Source organism: Sarcophilus harrisii, chromosome 2, assembly GCF_902635505.1.
Source record: "Sarcophilus harrisii chromosome 2, mSarHar1.11, whole genome shotgun sequence".
Classification (NCBI taxonomy): domain Eukaryota; kingdom Metazoa; phylum Chordata; class Mammalia; order Dasyuromorphia; family Dasyuridae; genus Sarcophilus; species Sarcophilus harrisii.
The window spans coordinates 83,986,772-84,006,082 of NC_045427.1; the positions used below are offsets into that span (position 1 = coordinate 83,986,772).

Sequence of the window (19,311 nt, forward strand, 5' to 3'; positions counted from 1 at the left end):
TCCAAACACACACTTATTAGAATATTATTTTATAATATTCTATATTACATTCATATGATTTCTTTTTAGTAGGTTATAGTCATTTAAGGTGTATATTACGTTTCTAACTATGTTCTTTAGGAATATTTTTTCCTTAACAATTTAAAAAGGAATATTTTAAAAGAACTTGGCAGTAAAATTGTCTAGTTTTCTTGATGTTTTAATGTTGAAAGATACAGACAAATATTTAAATATCTTATCCAAGTGGATTACCTTTGTCTGATATAAAGTTCTTGGGAATTAGGATACCAATTAGCTTTGTAATTTTATAAATAAAATTTGAAGCGTTTAAATTTTAGCAATTTGTATTTTTATCTTGAAATTAATTTCAGTATAGAAAGAAAATCATTTCTTATATGCAAACAAGTGAAAATTTCAAAGGGTATTAAACATATGCACCAAGGCTTTAATTATTACTCTTTTTAAAAATGAATGCCTTTTGACAAAACAAGGTATCAATGTGTGGTTTTGTTTCTGTTTTTTGTTTTTTACTTCCTCATGATCATTTTATCAATTTAAGTGGTGTTTGTTTGCATGCAGAAATTATGGAGAAGTCTGGTGAGGAAGGAATGCCTGATCTTGCCCATATCATGCGCATATTGTCTGCAGAAAATATCCCTAATTTACCTCCAGGGGGAGGTCTTGCTGGCAAGTAAGTAAAAGAAAAATAGTTAATATTTTATAGTTAATAGTTCATCTTACTCTTCAGAGTTTGCAAAGCACTTTACATTTATCTCATTTGATTTTCATGATAATCCAGTGAGGTAAAAACCAATTATTAACTTGCATGTGATAGTTGAGGAAACTGAGTCTTGGTCATAGTAAAAAAGTGAATGCTAGTATGAGGAGATTCTGTGCCCAAGTCTGTCCTTACTCGTGTTTCCAGCAGATCCATCCCCCTATGCTTTGATTCTCCAAATTTGGTTGGGCTTCAACCAGGGGCTTCATTTAATGAAATCTATTTAAAGAGCTTTGCAAGCCATAAAGCACTATCTAAAAAGAAAAGTTCATTGTCTTTTACTGGTTTATCTGCAATCCTTAAAGAACTACTACATAAAAGTTGGAAAAGGATTATTTTGTTAGAAACTACTTGAAAACTGTCTTAAATATTCTTCTAACCATTCTTAATGGACCTTTCTATTCCAAGAGGCAAGATCCTTTAAAGGAACAGGGTGTAGGCCCTTTGAGTAAAGTAATGAAAAATATATTTTGTAGGATAATTCAAGATATTCATCAGGTTCTAGGAACTCGAATTCTTATAGCATTAATTTAGGGTCTGGATCTGAATCTGGCTGGATATAGCACAAAACTAAAGCTGTTTTAATTTACTGATTGATTTATTTTAAAATATTTTCAATAAAGTTATTTCTTCATATTTTAGGCGCTATATTATTGAGGCTGTTTATAATAGACTAAATCCACATAGAGAGAATGATGGGGTAAGTTTTTGTTTTATAAGCTTTAAAAGTAATTTTATAATACGGTAAATTTAATATAGCTAGAATATATGTAGTAAAATTTAGATGTGATAATGTTTCATTTCATTCATAACACTAGAAATCACTTGTCATTTAGTTCTGTTTGTACAAAAGAATATGTAGTGCCTGCCTTTGGAAAAATTCAGTTATAATATAGATTATTTTTCTGTTAAAAGTTTTATCACTTAAAAAATGTTTTATGAATTGATTTAAACTTAAATCACTAGAGTTAAAAGTACCTCTTGGATTAAAAATTATCTATCTTTAAAATAGTTTTTATGTTTATTGTAAACTTACTCAAATATTTCATCTCCTTTCATTTCCCTTCCCCAATTCTATCCCTTTATTTTATATAGGGAATATACTGTCTCTCCTTGTCCCTTGGCAGTAGGCTATTATTAGCACTAAGTAGTAGATTTAAAGTTTTTTTTTTTCCTGAGACCAGATAAGCTTTTCTATATACCCATCCAGATGAATACTTGAAAATAATTCTTAGAGAAATCGTGCAGCAAGCTCTTAAGTGAATGGGCAAATCTGAATTGAATTATTATACTATGAATTGAAAGATCATGTCCTTTCCTCTATAATCTCTTATTAATGGTCTTTTGAGATTCTGATGAACATTTCAGCTAGTCATCAAAGTATACACAGTCATATCAACTCCAGAGAATTTTTAGTGCTCCAAATTTTTAAATTTTATTTCGCTTCCCAAATGAAAGCTTATTTACACATAGCATGTATAAAGCTCTACTTATCCCAAAACAAATAACTTGGGTTTTAAAAGTTTACTTGGAAAGCTGAGTAGGAAACCATAAAGCTCAGTAGAAAAACTATCATTATTCATATATCTTTATTGTCATCCGGCCATAAGAATCTTGGTTAAATTGTTGGTAGAAGCTGTTATTTTCAAAGCAGAATTATTATATAATTCCTCTGCTATTTTAGCAGCAAACATTCTTTTAGGAAAATATAAATACATGTGGTACTTATGAGTTGTAAAGATGTTGAAGATCCTGAATTACACTATCAATACAGAGATGTAAGAACTTCCAATACATTTAAATAGGATATAAAGGGAGGGAAGGAGGGGGGGGGGGAGAGAGAGAGAGAGAGATCGTGTGTGTGTGTGTGTGTGTGTGTGTGTGTGTGTGTGTGTGTGTGTGCTCACATTGTATGCTTCTTGAGGTCAGGAATTATGTCAAAAATGTGTATGTTGGAGTATTTAATCTGACAAATATGAGAAGACTTTACTGTTTAAGCAATTATCAAACTTAATGGGACTTGAGATGATCTCATCCTAGACAATACTGATGGAAAGGTAGAATAGAATTTAGAATTCAAGTAGTCTAATCTCCTCATTTTATGGATGAAACTAGGACCTTTAGCAGGACATGTGGCTAACGATACAGTGAGACAGGTATTAAGTGGCAAAGCTTGAAATTGTTGGGGTGCACAGCAAGCAATTTATAGTTGTATAAGACTGAAAATTGTGATAAATGTTTTTATTTTAGTCACCCAACAGTGAGATAGACATTCTGACAAAAAGGTTGTTTGGTGAAGAAGGGATGATGTGCAAAATTTTTTTTTTTTTAAACCTATGAACATTTTCTTTTAAATATATTATTCTTGTATATACATACATACATAAACACACACACCTATATATGTATATAAATATATAAACTGGAGTACACGTATAACTTCCTCATATATAATCCTTATACAGCATTTGGGGTATTTTTCTTAAAACTTTGTTGAAGTATTATTGCCTAGTAGATCCATTTAAAGATTTAAGTTTTTTAAAATAAACCCTTCTGATGCTTGTATATCTTAATTTCTTGATCATGGTCTAAACCTTTCAAACTTTAAAACAAAATCTTATCCTGCTGAATTGAAAGAGCAGATATTCAATTCAACATAAGCTTATTAAGTACCTAATAAATACAAAGCACAAATAATTTTCAGATACTTCCTCAAGTTCAGAAATTTTTTTTTTTTTTTTTGACTTGGTGTGAATATGTTCCCTCCGGGGGGAGCCTTTATTAAGAGTTTTCATGTTGTAGCTATGACTGAAAATAATGAATTGCTTAGTAGCCAACTTTCAGACGATAAAAGCCAGCATCTGCTGGAAGCCTTTCCAGTTTAGTATAAAGTCTGTCAGAGTCTGTGCTTTCAGAAATTCCCAGTTCTATCCAAGCTACAGTATAGTTTTTGAATAGGACTTGAGTAGAGGAATTAAGTTTGAAAATAAAGGTAAAATGTGAAAGGGAAAGCCAGGAAGGATATAATTTAATAAAATAGATTTTTTAGTAAAGTAAGGGTTATAAGTTGTATAAGTGCAAAATGTTGCACTGATCAGTGCAAAATGTTGAAAGTCATAGAGAGGTTTCCTCTGTGTTGACTAGGATCCTTTTATAGGAATTATGAACAGTCATGAATAAGAATTGCAGAAAATGTTGCCTGTATTATAATAGGAATATCCTACTTAAATAAGATTTCTCTAATGGATAGGTGAAATTTTAACCACATCTAACAATTCACTAATAACTAATTTGCTAAACCTAATTCAATCATTTATCAAAGAAAGATTTTATTTTCTCCTTGTGTAAGACACTACTTAAGAACTCAGCTTCTTAAACTGTGGGTTGCAACCCCATATAAAGTCGGTTGCAAAATTGATTGATTAGCTTAAGTGTTTGATTTGTGTATACCTCTTTTATATACTATAATATCTGGAGTCATGTAAATAATTTCTAAGGTGAAAAAGGGTTGTGAATTGGAAAAGTTTAAGAAGCCCTGCTATAGAAAATTTAAAAAGATTCAGACATGGGTCTTATTCTTAGGGAGCCATAGCTTTTAAGCTTATTTTTACTTCATTATGTATATATATATATAGTTTAAGTATATTTTAGTTAATTAAGTGTTATTCTCAGATAACTTGTTATACATAGTATCAACATATTGGAGACAAGAAAGTTAGGTACTTAGAAGGCTGAATAGTATTTATTATTAAAGAATAATTCTTATTTGATTACCTTCCTGTTACCTTTATTTAGGTAAGGAGGGGGTGTGTTGGGGGGTGTTTGTGTGCATGAGTGCATGTGCTCCTTTTTAAATATTTGTAAAATAGCAAGGGAATTTTGTGAGAGCCAACTTTGAATTGCTTTTTTTTATTTTTTGCTTTTCTTAAGAGCAGTAACAGTTTTATATTGAACCATATTTACATGCTCTACTGTGTAACTATTTAAAATCACTGTATTTTCTGATATTAAAATAGATCATGGGATATAATCTTATCAGATTACATTCCTTTAATTTATAACTTAAGAATCTCTTAAGAGGTTTTTTAAAAAGTACTTCTAGATGATAGTTACTTTAGTGTAGAGACTAATATTCCCATAAAAACAAGTGTTGTTGCCCATATTTATGAAAAATGCACAATAGTTGTATGAGTTAAGAAAAAAATAACCTTCAAGGAGTTTCCAGTTTTAATTAGATAAGGTTCAGTTATTGTTGTTTCTGACTTTTGGTGACCTTATTTTGGATTTTCTTGGCACAGATATTAGAGTGGTATTCACTATTTCCTTCTGTAGGTCATTTTATAGATGAGGAAACTGAGGCAAACAGGGTTAAATTATTTGCTCAGTGTCACACAGGTATTAAATGTCTGAGGTCTAGATTTGAACTCGGGAGGATAAGTTTTCTTGATTTAAGACCTGGTTCTTACATCAACCACTTAGCCGTCTTAGTTAAATAAAGTAGTAAGATATAAAAGGCTAAATAACAGTTTAATACACTAGAAGAAATATCAAAAGGCAAAATATGATTAATCTTTAGTTGAATTTAAAAGACTTGATAAAGGTCATTTCAAAGTATAGATCTTTTAGTCATGGATAAAAAAGTAGATTTTTTAACTGCCATATAAAGGAGATAATATTCAGATGAATGCAGAGAAGGGGGGATAATTTCCAAATCGGTGCAGTTACAAAAGAGTGAAGGCAGAAAAACTTTAGACATGTTTTGGATCAATTTAATAAACTCATTTTTCTGAAAGGTTTAGAAAATAGTGAAAGACCAGTTATATTGGGGTCTGGCAATAAGGAAGTTTTGAATATTAGAATGAGAATTTTGGACCTTTTCATAATGATAGCATGGAGCTATTGAAGTTTGGTTTTTTTTTGTTCTTTAGTTTTTTATGTGAAGATTTAGGAAGGTCAGAAAAAAAAAAAATCACCAAAAAGAAATCAGTTGTGAGTCTGATAATCTAGTCTAATGGTAAAAAGAACCTGATAGTGAAAATAGAAATATTAAAAGTGAGAAAAATAGCATAGAAAGATTCAACCTTATTTGGCCATCTGATATTTTGTAGAAGGGGAGGAAAGCAATATTGAGTCATAGTATATAGAAAAAATTTGAAACTATTGAGTAATATGCACTTTAATGTATTTAATCTTTAACTTTTAGATTTATTTCAGAGCCTGACTTATTCTGTGCTTTAAAAAATAATTACAGGGAAGAAGCCAAATTAAACAAAAAATTCACCTGATTTTTTTATCTACATTTTTCTCTAATTAGAAATGTAGATCTATTTACCATATCTTTTAAATTGGCATTCTTTTTTTGAATAAAGAACACAAATTTAGTTTAAAGGAGAGTTTTCTAACTTCACTGTGATTAATTCTGTATATTTTTACTGTTTAGTATATCCTTTTACAAGAATGTGAGATTGGGAAATTTCACATCATAAATAGAATCACAGAATATTAGTTTCCATGTTCATTCCCCTCACTTAAGAATTAAAGATATCCTCCCTCCCCCTTATCTATTTTTCCTCAGTAGCATTCTGTCTTTCCAAATACATATAAAGATAGTTTTCAACATTAATTTTGTAAGATTTTGTGTTCCAAGTTTTTCTACTTTCTTCCCTTTCCGTTCTTCCCTTTCCTTCTCGCTTCACCCCCCTCCCCCCAGTCTCTGATACAGCAAGCAATCTGATATGCGTTATGTACAATCATTTTATACATATTTCCGTATTTATCATATTGTACTAAAAAAAAGAAAAAAAACAGACCAAAAGGGAAAATCCATGAGAAAGAAAAAGTAAAGAAACAAAAAGATGAAAATAGTATGCTGTGATCCATATTCAGTCTCCATAGTTCTCTCTCTGGATGTGAATGACATTCGTCATATAATCTTACTGTTACTGTGTACAAAGTTCTCTTAGTTTTACTCATTTCACTAGGCATCAGCTCGTGTAAATCTTTCCAGGATTTTCTGAAGGCAGCCTGCATTTATACATTTCTTATAGAACAGTACTATTCCATTACCTTCATATGCCATAACTTATCCAGCTATTCTCCAACTGATGGGCCTCTGCTCAATTTCCAAAGGAATTGAAGAGATTAAAATAAATTTTAAAATAATTTTTGTAAAAATTTAAAATCATATCCATTAACCAATTTACATTCATAGATGAAAGTATAGTAAAAAGAATATGAATTTGGAATCAGAGGATAGGTCTAAGCTCATATATGGGCTCTGCTACTTTTTAACCCCTATGACTTTGGTCAAGTTCTCTTCCATAGAATGAAGCATTTGGACTATTTGGACTATCAAGGTGCCTTCCTGCCAACCTCATAACAACCCTGTAGTTATTGTATTGCCTCATCCTGTATATAGTAGTGCCCTGTCAGCCTTGGATCACTCCTATTGTTTACTGCTGTTAAGTCTCATATAAGAGCTACTGAATTTTCTTTAAAGGTGGAGAAAGTAATACAACCATTCTGAATGGGTATACTATATTATTTGTTATACAATTTCAAGTGGACCCTTAGTGCTGCTAGGCAGTGTTTCTCTACCTCCAATTTGCCATCCCACTTTACACAGTGGCTCTTCATCTTTCAGTTATGGTTCTCTTTTTCTCTACCCTCATTATTCCACCAAAACTGCTGCTCAACTCCCAGTCCCTGGGAGCCCCTTAGGCTCAGATCCTTGGACTCCTATCCCCACTACCTCAATTTTTTGCCAAGGGTGGTCAATTTCTTCTTTGTAATAAATCTTGAATAAATCTTCCCTCATATATATCACATATAAAATTTTTTGTTTGGTTTTCCAAGCCCTTTATAACATAGCCTGCCCTTTATAACATATAGCCTTCTTTTAACCTTTCTCCCTGATTCAAACTCTTCAGTCCAATGACACTGGCTTCCTTACTTTTACTCAGGCAACATACTTCACAGCTCTGAGCGTATTGTTTGGATATCCCCTATGCCTTTCCTGCTCTTGCAGAGGGGCTTGCTTCACATTTCATTTAGAATCTAATTTTCTGCAGGAAGTTTTTCCTTACTACTATTAATTCTAGCTCCTATCCTATAGTCATTTCTTATTTTTCCTACATTGATAGCTTGTTTGTTATTTTCCCCATTTGATGAGAGTTCCTTGAGGACATTGTTTAATGAATTCTGTTACTGACTACATTTGGATTCTTGGCAGAAATACTGTAATATGCCATTCCCTTCTGCAATTCCTTTTACAGAGTCTTGAGGTGAACAGGATCGAGTGATTTGCCCAGGGTCACACAGCTAGGAAGTGTCTGAAGCCAGATTTGAACTCAGAAAAATGAGCCTAGGTTCTATTCACTCTATCTCTCTTAAGGCTGTCCTTCCTTGAGGGCAGGGCCTGCCTTTTTAGGAACCATTTGTATTTTGTATTCCTGGCACTTAACACTGCCTGGAAAAGAGTAGTACTTAATAAATAGTTAATTACTAAACTATAACTTAAGTGGTAAGGATACTGTTTTTTTCTTTCAAAATCTAGGAAATGGTACAAGTGACTTGCTCAGGGAGGGTCACATAGCTTACGAGTAAGTGATTCTAACAGTATTTTTTCAGTATTCTTTCACTGAATTATCACTATTAAAAGAATCTTAGTATTATACTACACGGGCTTCTTTTACTTTTTAGCTTTTTATTATCTCTAATCCTTTTGAGACATTGAAATCATATATATTTATTGACTGCTATTTTAAAGTTTCTGTCAGCTTGATTTCCATTTAGGTGTAAATGTGATTTCATCAGGAGGAAAGACCTATTAAAAAATCATGAAATTTTTCCAGCTTCTCTTTTCTACCTTCTGTGCCTATTAATATTTGATTCCTGAGCCTGACTTTTAAGTAAATTTGAGAAATTTGAGAAATATTAAAACATAAAAAAATAACAAATTTGGGAAAAGCCAGTAACCAATCTGTAGCCTTTTTCTTTTAATGGTATAGCTGTAGATGTTCTTGAGTTAGAAAACAATATAGAATTATGAAAAGAGCACTAGTCTGTGAACCTCAAGACCTATATTCAAGTTGCTATTCCAGTAACCAACTACTAGTCATGATGTCATAGGATCTGAGGGAAAGAACTCTATTCTATTCATGTTTGAAACCTATAATGAGGAAACTCCAGAGCTGTCATTGCATTTCAGCAGCTATTCTGCAGTAGTATGTCTGATAGTCTCAATGAGATGTGATCCTTGAATCCAGGTCTTCCTGATTCCAAGACCACTGTCATACTCTTAGGAAGGAACATTTGAGAAGATCTGTGAGCTGTAGTATTTGTACACTTCAAAGCACCTTCTTTCAGTTTGACAAATCTTTACTAAAAGATGTACCAGATTTGGAATCAGAATCTGGGCTTTAGTCCTGGTCCTTCTGTTACAGTCATCAGCTCATTTACCTTCTCTACACCTCCATATCCTTATCTGTAAGATGAGGAGATTGGATTAAAATTATTCTGTTTCTTCCAGCTTTAATTTGATACAGTGATATGATATATAGATTATAAAAGGTCCAGAGCATTATATATATATATATATATATATATATATATATATATAATTTTTTTATATATATAAACATATCCAGGATGCAACCTCAGGTCTTCTGACTCCAAATATCACCATGGACAAGTGATTTTCCCATGTTGGGCCTTCATTTCTTCATCTATGAAATAAGGGAATTAGTCTCTCTGTGGCTGCTGAGTATTATTAGACTAATTATTTCTAAAATCATAGGCTACCTTCTAAACTTTTGAGAACAAATACCAAACTATATGACTAAATCATACACATTTGTAGAGAAAATTTAAACAGCTCACAAGGGGCGAGTAGTGGTAAGAGGTGAGTTTCATCAAATTCAAGTAGCAATCATTAAATACCTTCTTTTATAGGGTACTGTGACCCAAGTACACTCAGGCCTCAAAAAGCTTGTATTCTACACTGGAACTGTGCATACTAGATACATAGTGATGTGAGGAAAAAGAGAGCATGTACAACTACTTGTACAACAAGCATGTACAACATGCTTGTACAACTTTTTTAAACTGGTAGAGAATCACCTAGTAGTTCTGTTCATTCATTCACATCTCCATCTATTTGAAGTGAGTGGGAAAGAATGATAGTGAAAGCAGACTGTAGAATTGGGAAAATCCTAAAATTTAGGAAGGTACATTCCTTAGATATTGTAGGCACTCAATCCCAAAAGAAATTGACAGAACTTCAGAACATGTGGTAATTTTCAGTTTTGGTGAGGGTTCAGAAAAAATTTCAAATAAAAAATTCCAGAATTGGAAAGGATTTTGTTTTCTCTCTCTCTCTCTCTCTCTCTCACACACACACACACACACACACACACACACACACACATATATATAATGTCTTTTTTTGTAATGCATTTTTATGCTGTAAGGTCCACGCCCTTTAGTCTTTATGGGAGGTTTCAGATGTTATTTTAATATAACCCTTCTCTCTGTGCCCCTTTCCCTATTTTAGATAAATTGTGTAAAGTCAGCAGAAAGATTAGCAGTTCATTTCTACAGAGTAACATAATTTTTTCCCAAAATATTATCTTGAAGCTTTTGAGCCAAGTTAGGTTTTAGAAGAGAAATGGGCTGCTTTTCCAGCCCATGCTTATAGTTAGTATTTATTTGCACTTTAGCTACTTCTGGCCTAAAGAATTAGTTCTTTAGGATTTAAAATTAGGATTTTAAAATTGAATATTTTGGAAATAATTTTGCATGAATATAAATGCTTTGATTTATACTGTTTCTAATCATTATAATAATGAACTCTAATCAGATTCATAACCTCAATCAAATCAGTAGAAATTGGGGATAAGAATTTTGTTTTCCTGGAAAAACATTTAGAAGAAGGAACGTTGAGCTTCCAGGGCCCTGGCTTCTATCAGTCATGCCTTAGAAGAGATAGAGAAACCTGTGAGCTGCTCTGAAAGGTCAGAAGTATTGTTGTAAATACAAAACTAGGCACTATGTTAAATTTAATCAGATCCTTATATTTATATTTTCATTTGGCTGAAGTGTAATCAGGTCACTAATTCTTCATAAATAGCAGTTTTCCTATTAAAAAATTAGAATTCATTAGATCCCCCTCCCCCCACAATACATTTTGTTATTTTGATTCCTTCAAAGATCCACAATTTCTTTGATTTGGGTATTCCTACTACCACTGTAAAGTCCCTTAATTACCCATGACTAAAAAATTCATCATATGTTGCCCAAGCCTCTTCATAGTTAGCTAGGTTTATTCCTGGGAGACCAAAAAATCCCATATACTTGTCTTTTTATTCAAATCGTTTCTAGCTTTTTGGGGACAGGAAAGGAAGACATTTCATTTTAAATTAAAAAACACACACACACCCCTAAATTTTTCTATACTTGACATTCCTAAAAAAATTGATAAACAGCTATTATAAATAAAAATCTAAATATGCAAAAAATGTAGTAGGTTGGAAGATAAAAAGTTTTAAAAGATAAAGAATAAAAACATAAAAGAAAAAGCTTGTTAGTACAATGTCATTTTTTTTTTTTTTTTTTTTTTTTTTTTTTGGTAAACATATGATGGTCCACTATTCATTGACTCTTGTAAGGTAAATATTAAGGTTAATTATGTTGTGTTTGGTAAAATGTGTTGCTCTTATTGCAGAAATGCAGATCATCTTTCTCCTTTATAAAAGGTTTATATCAGGTTATCTTATATCGAATATCCTTTGTTTGATAATCTCTAGAGAACTTGAGGTAGATTTTGAGTAGAAGGTAATTAGAGACTGTACAATAGTGTCTAAAGTTTAATAGGAGGTAAAATTCAAGTGGTTAATGGTTTGGCTTAACATTTAAAAATCATTTATATTAATATCCCAAGCTTGGTTTAAGAATAAAAGTAAATTTTTATAATTTTTTTCCCAAATCTTTAAGTAACCAACCAAGTCCTGTTTTGAATAATTAATTTATATACAGTTTTCTAACTTGCCTATTTTTAAAGCAAATTCATTTGGTTAATACTTTTATGTTCTTTTGCAAGGCTTTAAAACATTATCATATGAAATTTAATTTTTTGGTTTTGTGAAAAATTATTTTGTTAATTTTTGGATGGGATCTCTTTCAAATTCCCATAATACCAAAGGCATCTTTTTTTTGGGGGGGGGGGGGAGAAGGTTTATTAATAGGAATACTTATTTCTCCGATGATTTTATATATATATATATATATATATATATAAATAAATACCATAAGACCATTTGCTAGATTTTACAGCAGGGTATGCTGTAAAACATAAGTAATGTAACTTAAGTAAAGTATATATTGTATATATACAATTAGATTATTAAAACATTCTTGAAGAAAAGTATTCTTTCAGAATTTTATTTCAGAAATTTAAAATAATTTCTAATAAAATATAGCATGAAAGAATATAAAGGTGTATCTATTCTCTAAAAATAACATTTGAATACTGCATATTTAATAGATGATAAAGCATGGGATTTTTTATATGTACATGGTCAGACTCCTTAGATTTTGTTTACTTAATAAAGTGGTCTTATGCTTAGACAATACACTTCATGATAGAGAAATGAGTGTTTTTGCTATAGTATGTTATGTTATATGTTAAATTATCCTAGTTTGTCTACTGACACTGGGGTCTTGAATCTTAAAAAAAGGCCCCCGATGATGCTGAGGAAAGTGGATCACAGGGAAAATTGGTGGAAGCTCTCAGGCAAATGAGAATTAATCATAGGGGAAACTACCGACAACTTCTGGAAGAGATGCTGACTAGTTACAGGCTAGCTAAAGTACAGGGAGAAGAAAGCGCTGCTGAATCAGCTGCTGGAGCTACTTCTTCGAACAATGATGCTGGAGACCCAGTGACAATGCTGGAACCCCATACTGAAACAAAAAGTGATCTTGATGAATTAGAACATTCTAATGAAGATTCAGGGACACAGATGAGCGATTCACGCATATGAATTCTCTCTTTTTGTTAATATGTTTATGGTCTTTGATTTGACTTTTTTGCCTAGCTAGTATAATGTATGCATTTGTGTATCAGTTTGTTATGTGAATCTTGGAAAACTAGTTTTATTTGTACAGTCTTATTTTTTAAGAAGGCCTTTTTTGCATATACTTTTTATCAGATAATTAATTCAGAGTTTACTATAGTACTTTAAATTTAATAAAATTATATATCCTGTTTCATTATAGGGTGTGCCTGAAATCAGGTCACCAATTGAAGTCAGTAGTTTGTTGTTTTTTGTTTTTTGTTTTCCTGTTTGTTTCTTTCTTAAAATTGGATTACACCAGATGAGTTCCATCTGTTTCATTAAACTGAGACTAATTTCTGTTGTGGACAGGTCCATTGTTAATACAGAACTTTTATTGTTTTACATTGTTTTACATAGTGAACTCAAAAGTTTTATAATTTTGCCATTTGTTTAGCATTAGTTATTAAAGAAAGGCTGATGGTGGCCTGTAATTCTTTCTTGGAATGCTCTCTGACATGTTGTTTGAAATTGTATTTATTTTAAAGCACTATAGTTTTATTTTTAGAACTTGTGAGAGATTGAATGTTTCTTTTGACTTTGTGTATTCTCTATAAAACAAATATAGTTTTTAGAAAAAGTGTACTATTCCTGAAACTGTGGTTTGTAGTTTCTGTATAGATGATATCTGTACAACAAAATGTATATGAAACTGTTTAGTATGGAAAAAAGTTTGTGTTTAAGATTTCCCCCCAATAAAGCATGAAATGTGGAATAATTTATGCATGCTGTAATTTTTTAAAATGAATTTTAAAGATTACAGTTATAAAGTCCATCTGTATGCTTAGAAACCTAATCCAAACCAGAAATTTCTTAAAATGCAAGCAAATCTTTTATACAAAGCTTTGATCTTTTTTAAGTTTCGGGGAAAAAAAACATGTATGAAAATATAAAATTTTATTTCATCCATATACTTTTTAAAAATAGCTACTTTAATAAAAATATTCATCTTTTAAAAATAATAAAACAATAATTTTCTGTTTTCTATGTTAGGAATACTTTTAAAGCCATATTTGTTTTGTTTTTATTATAATTTATTTTCAAATAAAATAGCTATTGATTACTCAAGCAGAAATGATTTTCATTTTTCCCCTGATGACTGTGAAATTCTATTTAAATAAAAAAATATATATTTCCGACTCAGTTAAGAAGAACTTTTTGTTTTTCTGAAAGTATTTGTGGATCTTAAGTTATTTTAAGTGGAATGGAAGTGGCAGCAATACTCATCGGTATATCTAGCTTTCTGCCATTTCCAAAAGAATTTTTGAAGTGTAATACAATATTGATTTGGAATTTTTTAAAAAGGCTTAAGATAGTGGGAATGGAAATGACCTCTGTATAAAAGCAGCTTTTCAATAGAAGGTACTTTCATTTGTATAATTTTTGTTTTCCTTTTTAAACTTTTGAAATTCAGTCCATTGTGAGAAAAATATAGGTAAATAATATTAATATTCTTCCTTTTCTCTTCCTGTAGGGTGCTGGAGATCTAGAAGACCCATGGTAGCCTTACAAATCTACTAAAATGCTTTTGATTCTGAAAATTGGGGGAAAAACTTTTAATCACAGTTTTCTTCAATACCAGGGAATAATTCTGGTGGATTTCCAACATTTTGTGAAATGAGCAGAAAATTATCAGAATTTTCCATCATATGTTCATTTTTGTGTTTTCTGATATTGCCACTCTTAGCATTGCCTATACTACAGTATTTTTGCCAACCTCAGGCATACTGATTACATCTGTATTGAACTTGATTACTAGAAACCAATGGAGTGATTCTACCATAAATCAATAAACTATCATAAATCAATAAATGTGCCTGAGGTGCATGGGATTATAGTTGTACTCTGAAGATACATTCTGATTTTTATTTTAACAAAACTCACAACATATAAGCATGTAAGAGTACAAATAATCGTCTGAGATGCTACTTATTTCACTTTACCAAGTTGGAAAGCTTTTGAGGCTCTGTGGCTTGGAATGTCAGTTGGGCAATATGCTATAGGATGTGTATTTATTAGTGTTGTTATTTTTATTTTTATTTTTATTTTTCAGTTTTACCTGTAATACCAGACTGGGTTCTCCAACAGTGTCCAAATTGTGATGTTGCCTTGCTTCAAGATAAGTGTATTTGGCAATAATAAGATGATTTTAGGCATCAAAATTCCTTCAGAATTTTACCCATGTGCACAACACATCCTTAACTTCTAACTTCAGAAGTCTTCTTAAACCAAACTGATTTAACTTATAATTAGTTGCAATTTGCTTTGACATCTCACTGCTTCAGTTTTTTATTATGAAAATTTGCCTTTATAATGTAAATTGTGATTTTTTTTTTGTTCTAAATGTGGTTTTTCTATAGTTTGATTTTTCAGCTTAAGATAAAAACAGAAGTTTTATGTAAAATTGGTATTTTTATTTTGCATTATTTTCAGAACTCAGAATATCACTTTGAGATTACTATAAATACAGTTAAAATTATCTATTTTAGATCTAAGAAAATATTACAGAGGTATTTTCATGGGTTCCGTGACCTTTCATTTTATAAACAGTGGGCATGGTACAGAGTGGCTGTCATGTAAGGTACTTGAAGATTCTTAGTTTAATTCTATTTTTGCAATAACATTAATTTTCTGAATTCTTTTGAGTTGTGCATGTATTAAGCCCAGTTAATGCTGAACATGAAGAGTATTTATCTAAAAGAAGCTATTGGGTAGGGAAAGCAATGAATGTATCCATCTGTATATGATTTACATGATGTGGATGCCTTGTAAACATTTTCCTATTTGTTTAAACTGTGTTTCAGCGAGGATGTTATTGCCCTTGTGTGTAGTTTAAGCTAATGAGTCATCAACTGGTTTTGTGTGAAATGGAATTCATGGTATTTTCTGTAACTTTTTCCCTAAGCTGTGTCTGTACAGTGACACATTTGCCTACAGCCAGCTTTTCTAATCATCCAATTTCATTGTGCATATGATTTTTTTTTTTTTTTTTTGTCTATAGACAATTATTGCCACAGTATATTTTATTTATTCATTAGATTTTAGCCTTGTAAGTTAAAAGTGTTTTAAATAATGTTAACCGGGTTTGGGGGTTGTTAAAAGATAGGGAATGAAGAATGCAAAATGGTTTATTGTTCAGACTGTCCACTCTGATCCAACCCTGTACTGATGATAGTACCTCCCAGTATGATATTGTGATGTTTCATACAATGCAGTGAACATAACCAACTTGTTATCTTCAATAAAGGATTGATAAAAACAGTGTGATATGTTGCTATTTTGTATAAGGCATTTTTATAATTAATATGTTTAGAGTATATTATTTTAAATTATAAAACTTGCAATATATACAACTTACTGTAAAATGATAGAAGATCATACAGGTTAAAAGTATTTCAAGAAAGAAATTTTCAGAAAATGCATAGAGTAATACTAATTAAAAACCATATTACTCTTAAAAATAGGATTGTACCAAAATATCTAACTTTAATTTTTATCCACCTTTCCAGGGGGATGGTCAGAGTGAAATCAATTCTTATAACTTCAGAGGTTTAAAAAATTAAAAAAAAAAAAAAAAGAAACGAACAGGTCTCCATATTCAACAGTAAGTTATTAACAGAAATAACCTAGTTCCTTTTCAACACCTTAATGCTATTCTAATTTGTTGACCATATTTAAGATTTCTATAAGATAATAGCTTCATGGTTTAACATAGATTTGATCTCTTGGGACATTGTGATATTGAAAGTTTTTTTTTTTTTTTTTTAATATTACAAATTTCCTCCAGATTAAAGAAGTTAGAATGTAAATGAGATAAACTCACACATAATTTGAGATTACAAATAACATTCTATACCCAAATCCATATCAATTTGCTATAATCTGCTCAGTGAAGTACTTTCTATAGATATGTATTTTTTTGCGTGTGTGATGAAGTCTTTTTCTGAATTCTATCATTTTCCTCAAATTCCAAATACTACAGTTTTAACAATGGGGCAAAAATCAAGGTTGACTAAAAAGGAGAAAATTAATTTGAAACTTTGACCTTTTTTTCTGTACTGTTATTTAGTACTAGAACTTTTGCCTGAATTTGCTGGTACCCTTTGATTTGAAATATTTGTAGAGTCTAGCTTTTAATCAGAATTGGGAGGAAGGGGTGGTAAGAGGAAAGTAATAGGTGGTATTTTTTTGATTGGGGACCCATTATTTTTGTCAACAAAAATTTAGAACCTTTTAAAAAACCCCAAAATACACGATCATTAGTCATGAGTTGAAACTATAGGCTTTTTAACTGTAAGTCTTGAGTGTTTGGTGCATATTTATAGCCAAGAATTCTTTATAATCTTTTCTTGTACCTTTCCAAATATTTCTTGTTGCTTTTCACTTATTAGTAAGCTGAGTTTAATGCCCTCATACTGCCTTGTCTTATTTACTTAGATTCTTGAAAAAAAAAATTTTTTTAAAGAACCTCTAGCAAAGTCTAAAAGCAGGATAAAGACTTATTATTGAAATGAAACAATAGCAGGCCTGTTTAAAATGTCTATTTTCTCAGGTCATTTTTGTGATTTTGAATTAATGGTAAAGATATTATCTAACCAGGAGTTCCAGATACTTAAAATCATTATTGTGCTAGCTTTTACAATTTTATATATATTTTATATATATATAATTCAAATTTATTGACATCATGTAAAATATTTCACCTTAGGAGCTGAGTTGCCAACAACAATAATAACTATTCTCATGCTGTGTTCTCCTTAATTTTCAAAAGTGGTGCTTTGAACTTTCTCAGTATGGTGTTATTGCAACTGTATGTGCCTTGACTTTTCTGCCAATAATATAACTTTTACCATCTGGCTAAATTAAATTTTTTTTTTTAAATTTCTAATCATATCAATTTGACTTGAATTAGAAATTAGATTGATTTATTAATAAATCAGGATAATTTTCTTAGGCCAATCTACATGTGTTCATCCATCTCTAAAACATTGCAACTCACTCTTAGAGCAAAATAGAATGTTACAAAATTGCTTACCTTATTTTGTGATCATATATATTGGTCATTGTATTTATTTGAAGTAGAAGTCTCCTGAATTTTTTTTTTAGGTGCTGAAAAATTCATCTAGCTTTGATAATTTTTGTTCAACAATAACAATGCAATAAGTGCTTGCTCTCTGCTAATTGCTAAAGAAACAAAGGCAAAATTCAGCCCTTGCTCTCCAGGGACTTGGAGTCTAGTTGGGAAGACAACAAATAGCTGTGTACAAAAAAAGACTCTATGGTGTAAATTGACATAATTAACAGAGAGGAAGCAAATTAAAAGGGTTGTGCAATCCTTTTGTAAAAAGTAGGATTTTTAACTAGGACTTAAACAAAGGCATTATGAGAAGGGAGGACATTGTTAGTTATGGGAGACAAGTTGGTGAAAATTCCAGAGTCAGGAGTTGAATTGTCTGTTGAGTTTGACTAAGGATCTCAGGCACTTTAGAAAGTGAGTGGAGAGTGGATGAAATTGGAAAGAGATTCAGAAAGGTAAATCAAAGCCAGTTATTGCCTTAGTTCAAGCATGAGGTGGTAAGAGTCCTCCCAAGAATGGTGGCAGTAACAGATAGAGGAAAGCTGTTACAGGCCTTAGTTACAGATTGGATAGATGGTGGGGTCAATTGAAGAGTCAAGGAAGACACCTAGCATGTGAACTTGGGCATATATTTGAAATCAATGTCTCCCGAGTTCCCTTTATTTAGGTATTAAAGGCTCATCTGACTTTCAAATTGAGGGAGTTTAATTTAATAGTTTTTGTCAGCTATCTAGTGTTTATCTAGTAGGAAGGTTTGTTGACTGTAGAAAGAACATTCAGATGTTATTGTAAGTTTAAAGAAACCACCTCTAGTAAGTTATTACAGATTTGCATTAAGAAAACTTTTGTTTTCAAAATAACTTATATATACCACATTCATTCAATCAAAAAATTGATAAGCTGTGTACTTTTTAGGTTTTTCTGCCTATGTCCTTGTATTTGTGATTTAAGTAGTTTACAGTGTCTAAAGTAAAGCACAGTGCTTTGAACGTAAGCCATTAATATGTTTGTTCAGTGGAATTGAATGAAAAAAATCGATAAAATGCTTTCACTACTTGCAATGTTATACAGTTCACCCTATCATTTTGGTTCTGTTTCTTCCCCTCCGCCTTCCTTATCTTCTTATTTACTTAGATTCTTGAAAAAAATTTTTTTAAAGAACCTCAGGCAAAGTCATTTGTAACATAAGGTCATTTATAACATGACAACTGCAAACTGACAGCTTTCTTTTTTGTCATAGCTTCTTCAAATTTCCATTATTTCCTCTCTTTAACTATCTTGCCCAGGTCACTTGTCCTCAGGAACCTAGTCTCTGTTCGTTGTTCAATTTATCTGTAGCCGGT

General features: G+C 31.2%; 1 protein-coding gene across 5 annotated transcripts in view; it reads left to right on the forward strand.

Annotated features, from left to right (window-relative positions):
- PPM1B (protein phosphatase, Mg2+/Mn2+ dependent 1B) overlaps window positions 1-16,495 on the forward strand; it is a 78,132-nt gene extending 61,637 nt beyond the window's left edge. For 4 of the 5 annotated variants that reach the window (XM_031950419.1, XM_031950418.1, XM_031950417.1 and 1 more), the window contains exons 4-6: window positions 580-691; window positions 1,421-1,478; window positions 12,514-13,609. In XM_031950419.1, the coding sequence (XP_031806279.1) occupies window positions 580-691; window positions 1,421-1,478; window positions 12,514-12,819 (476 nt within the window). In that variant the 3' untranslated portion in view covers window positions 12,820-13,609. Of the gene's footprint in view, window positions 1-579; window positions 692-1,420; window positions 1,479-12,513; window positions 13,610-14,365 lie in introns of those variants that run through there. The other variant, XM_012540240.3, reaches the window with a different exon arrangement.
- The last annotated feature ends 2,816 nt before the right edge of the window (window positions 16,496-19,311 follow it).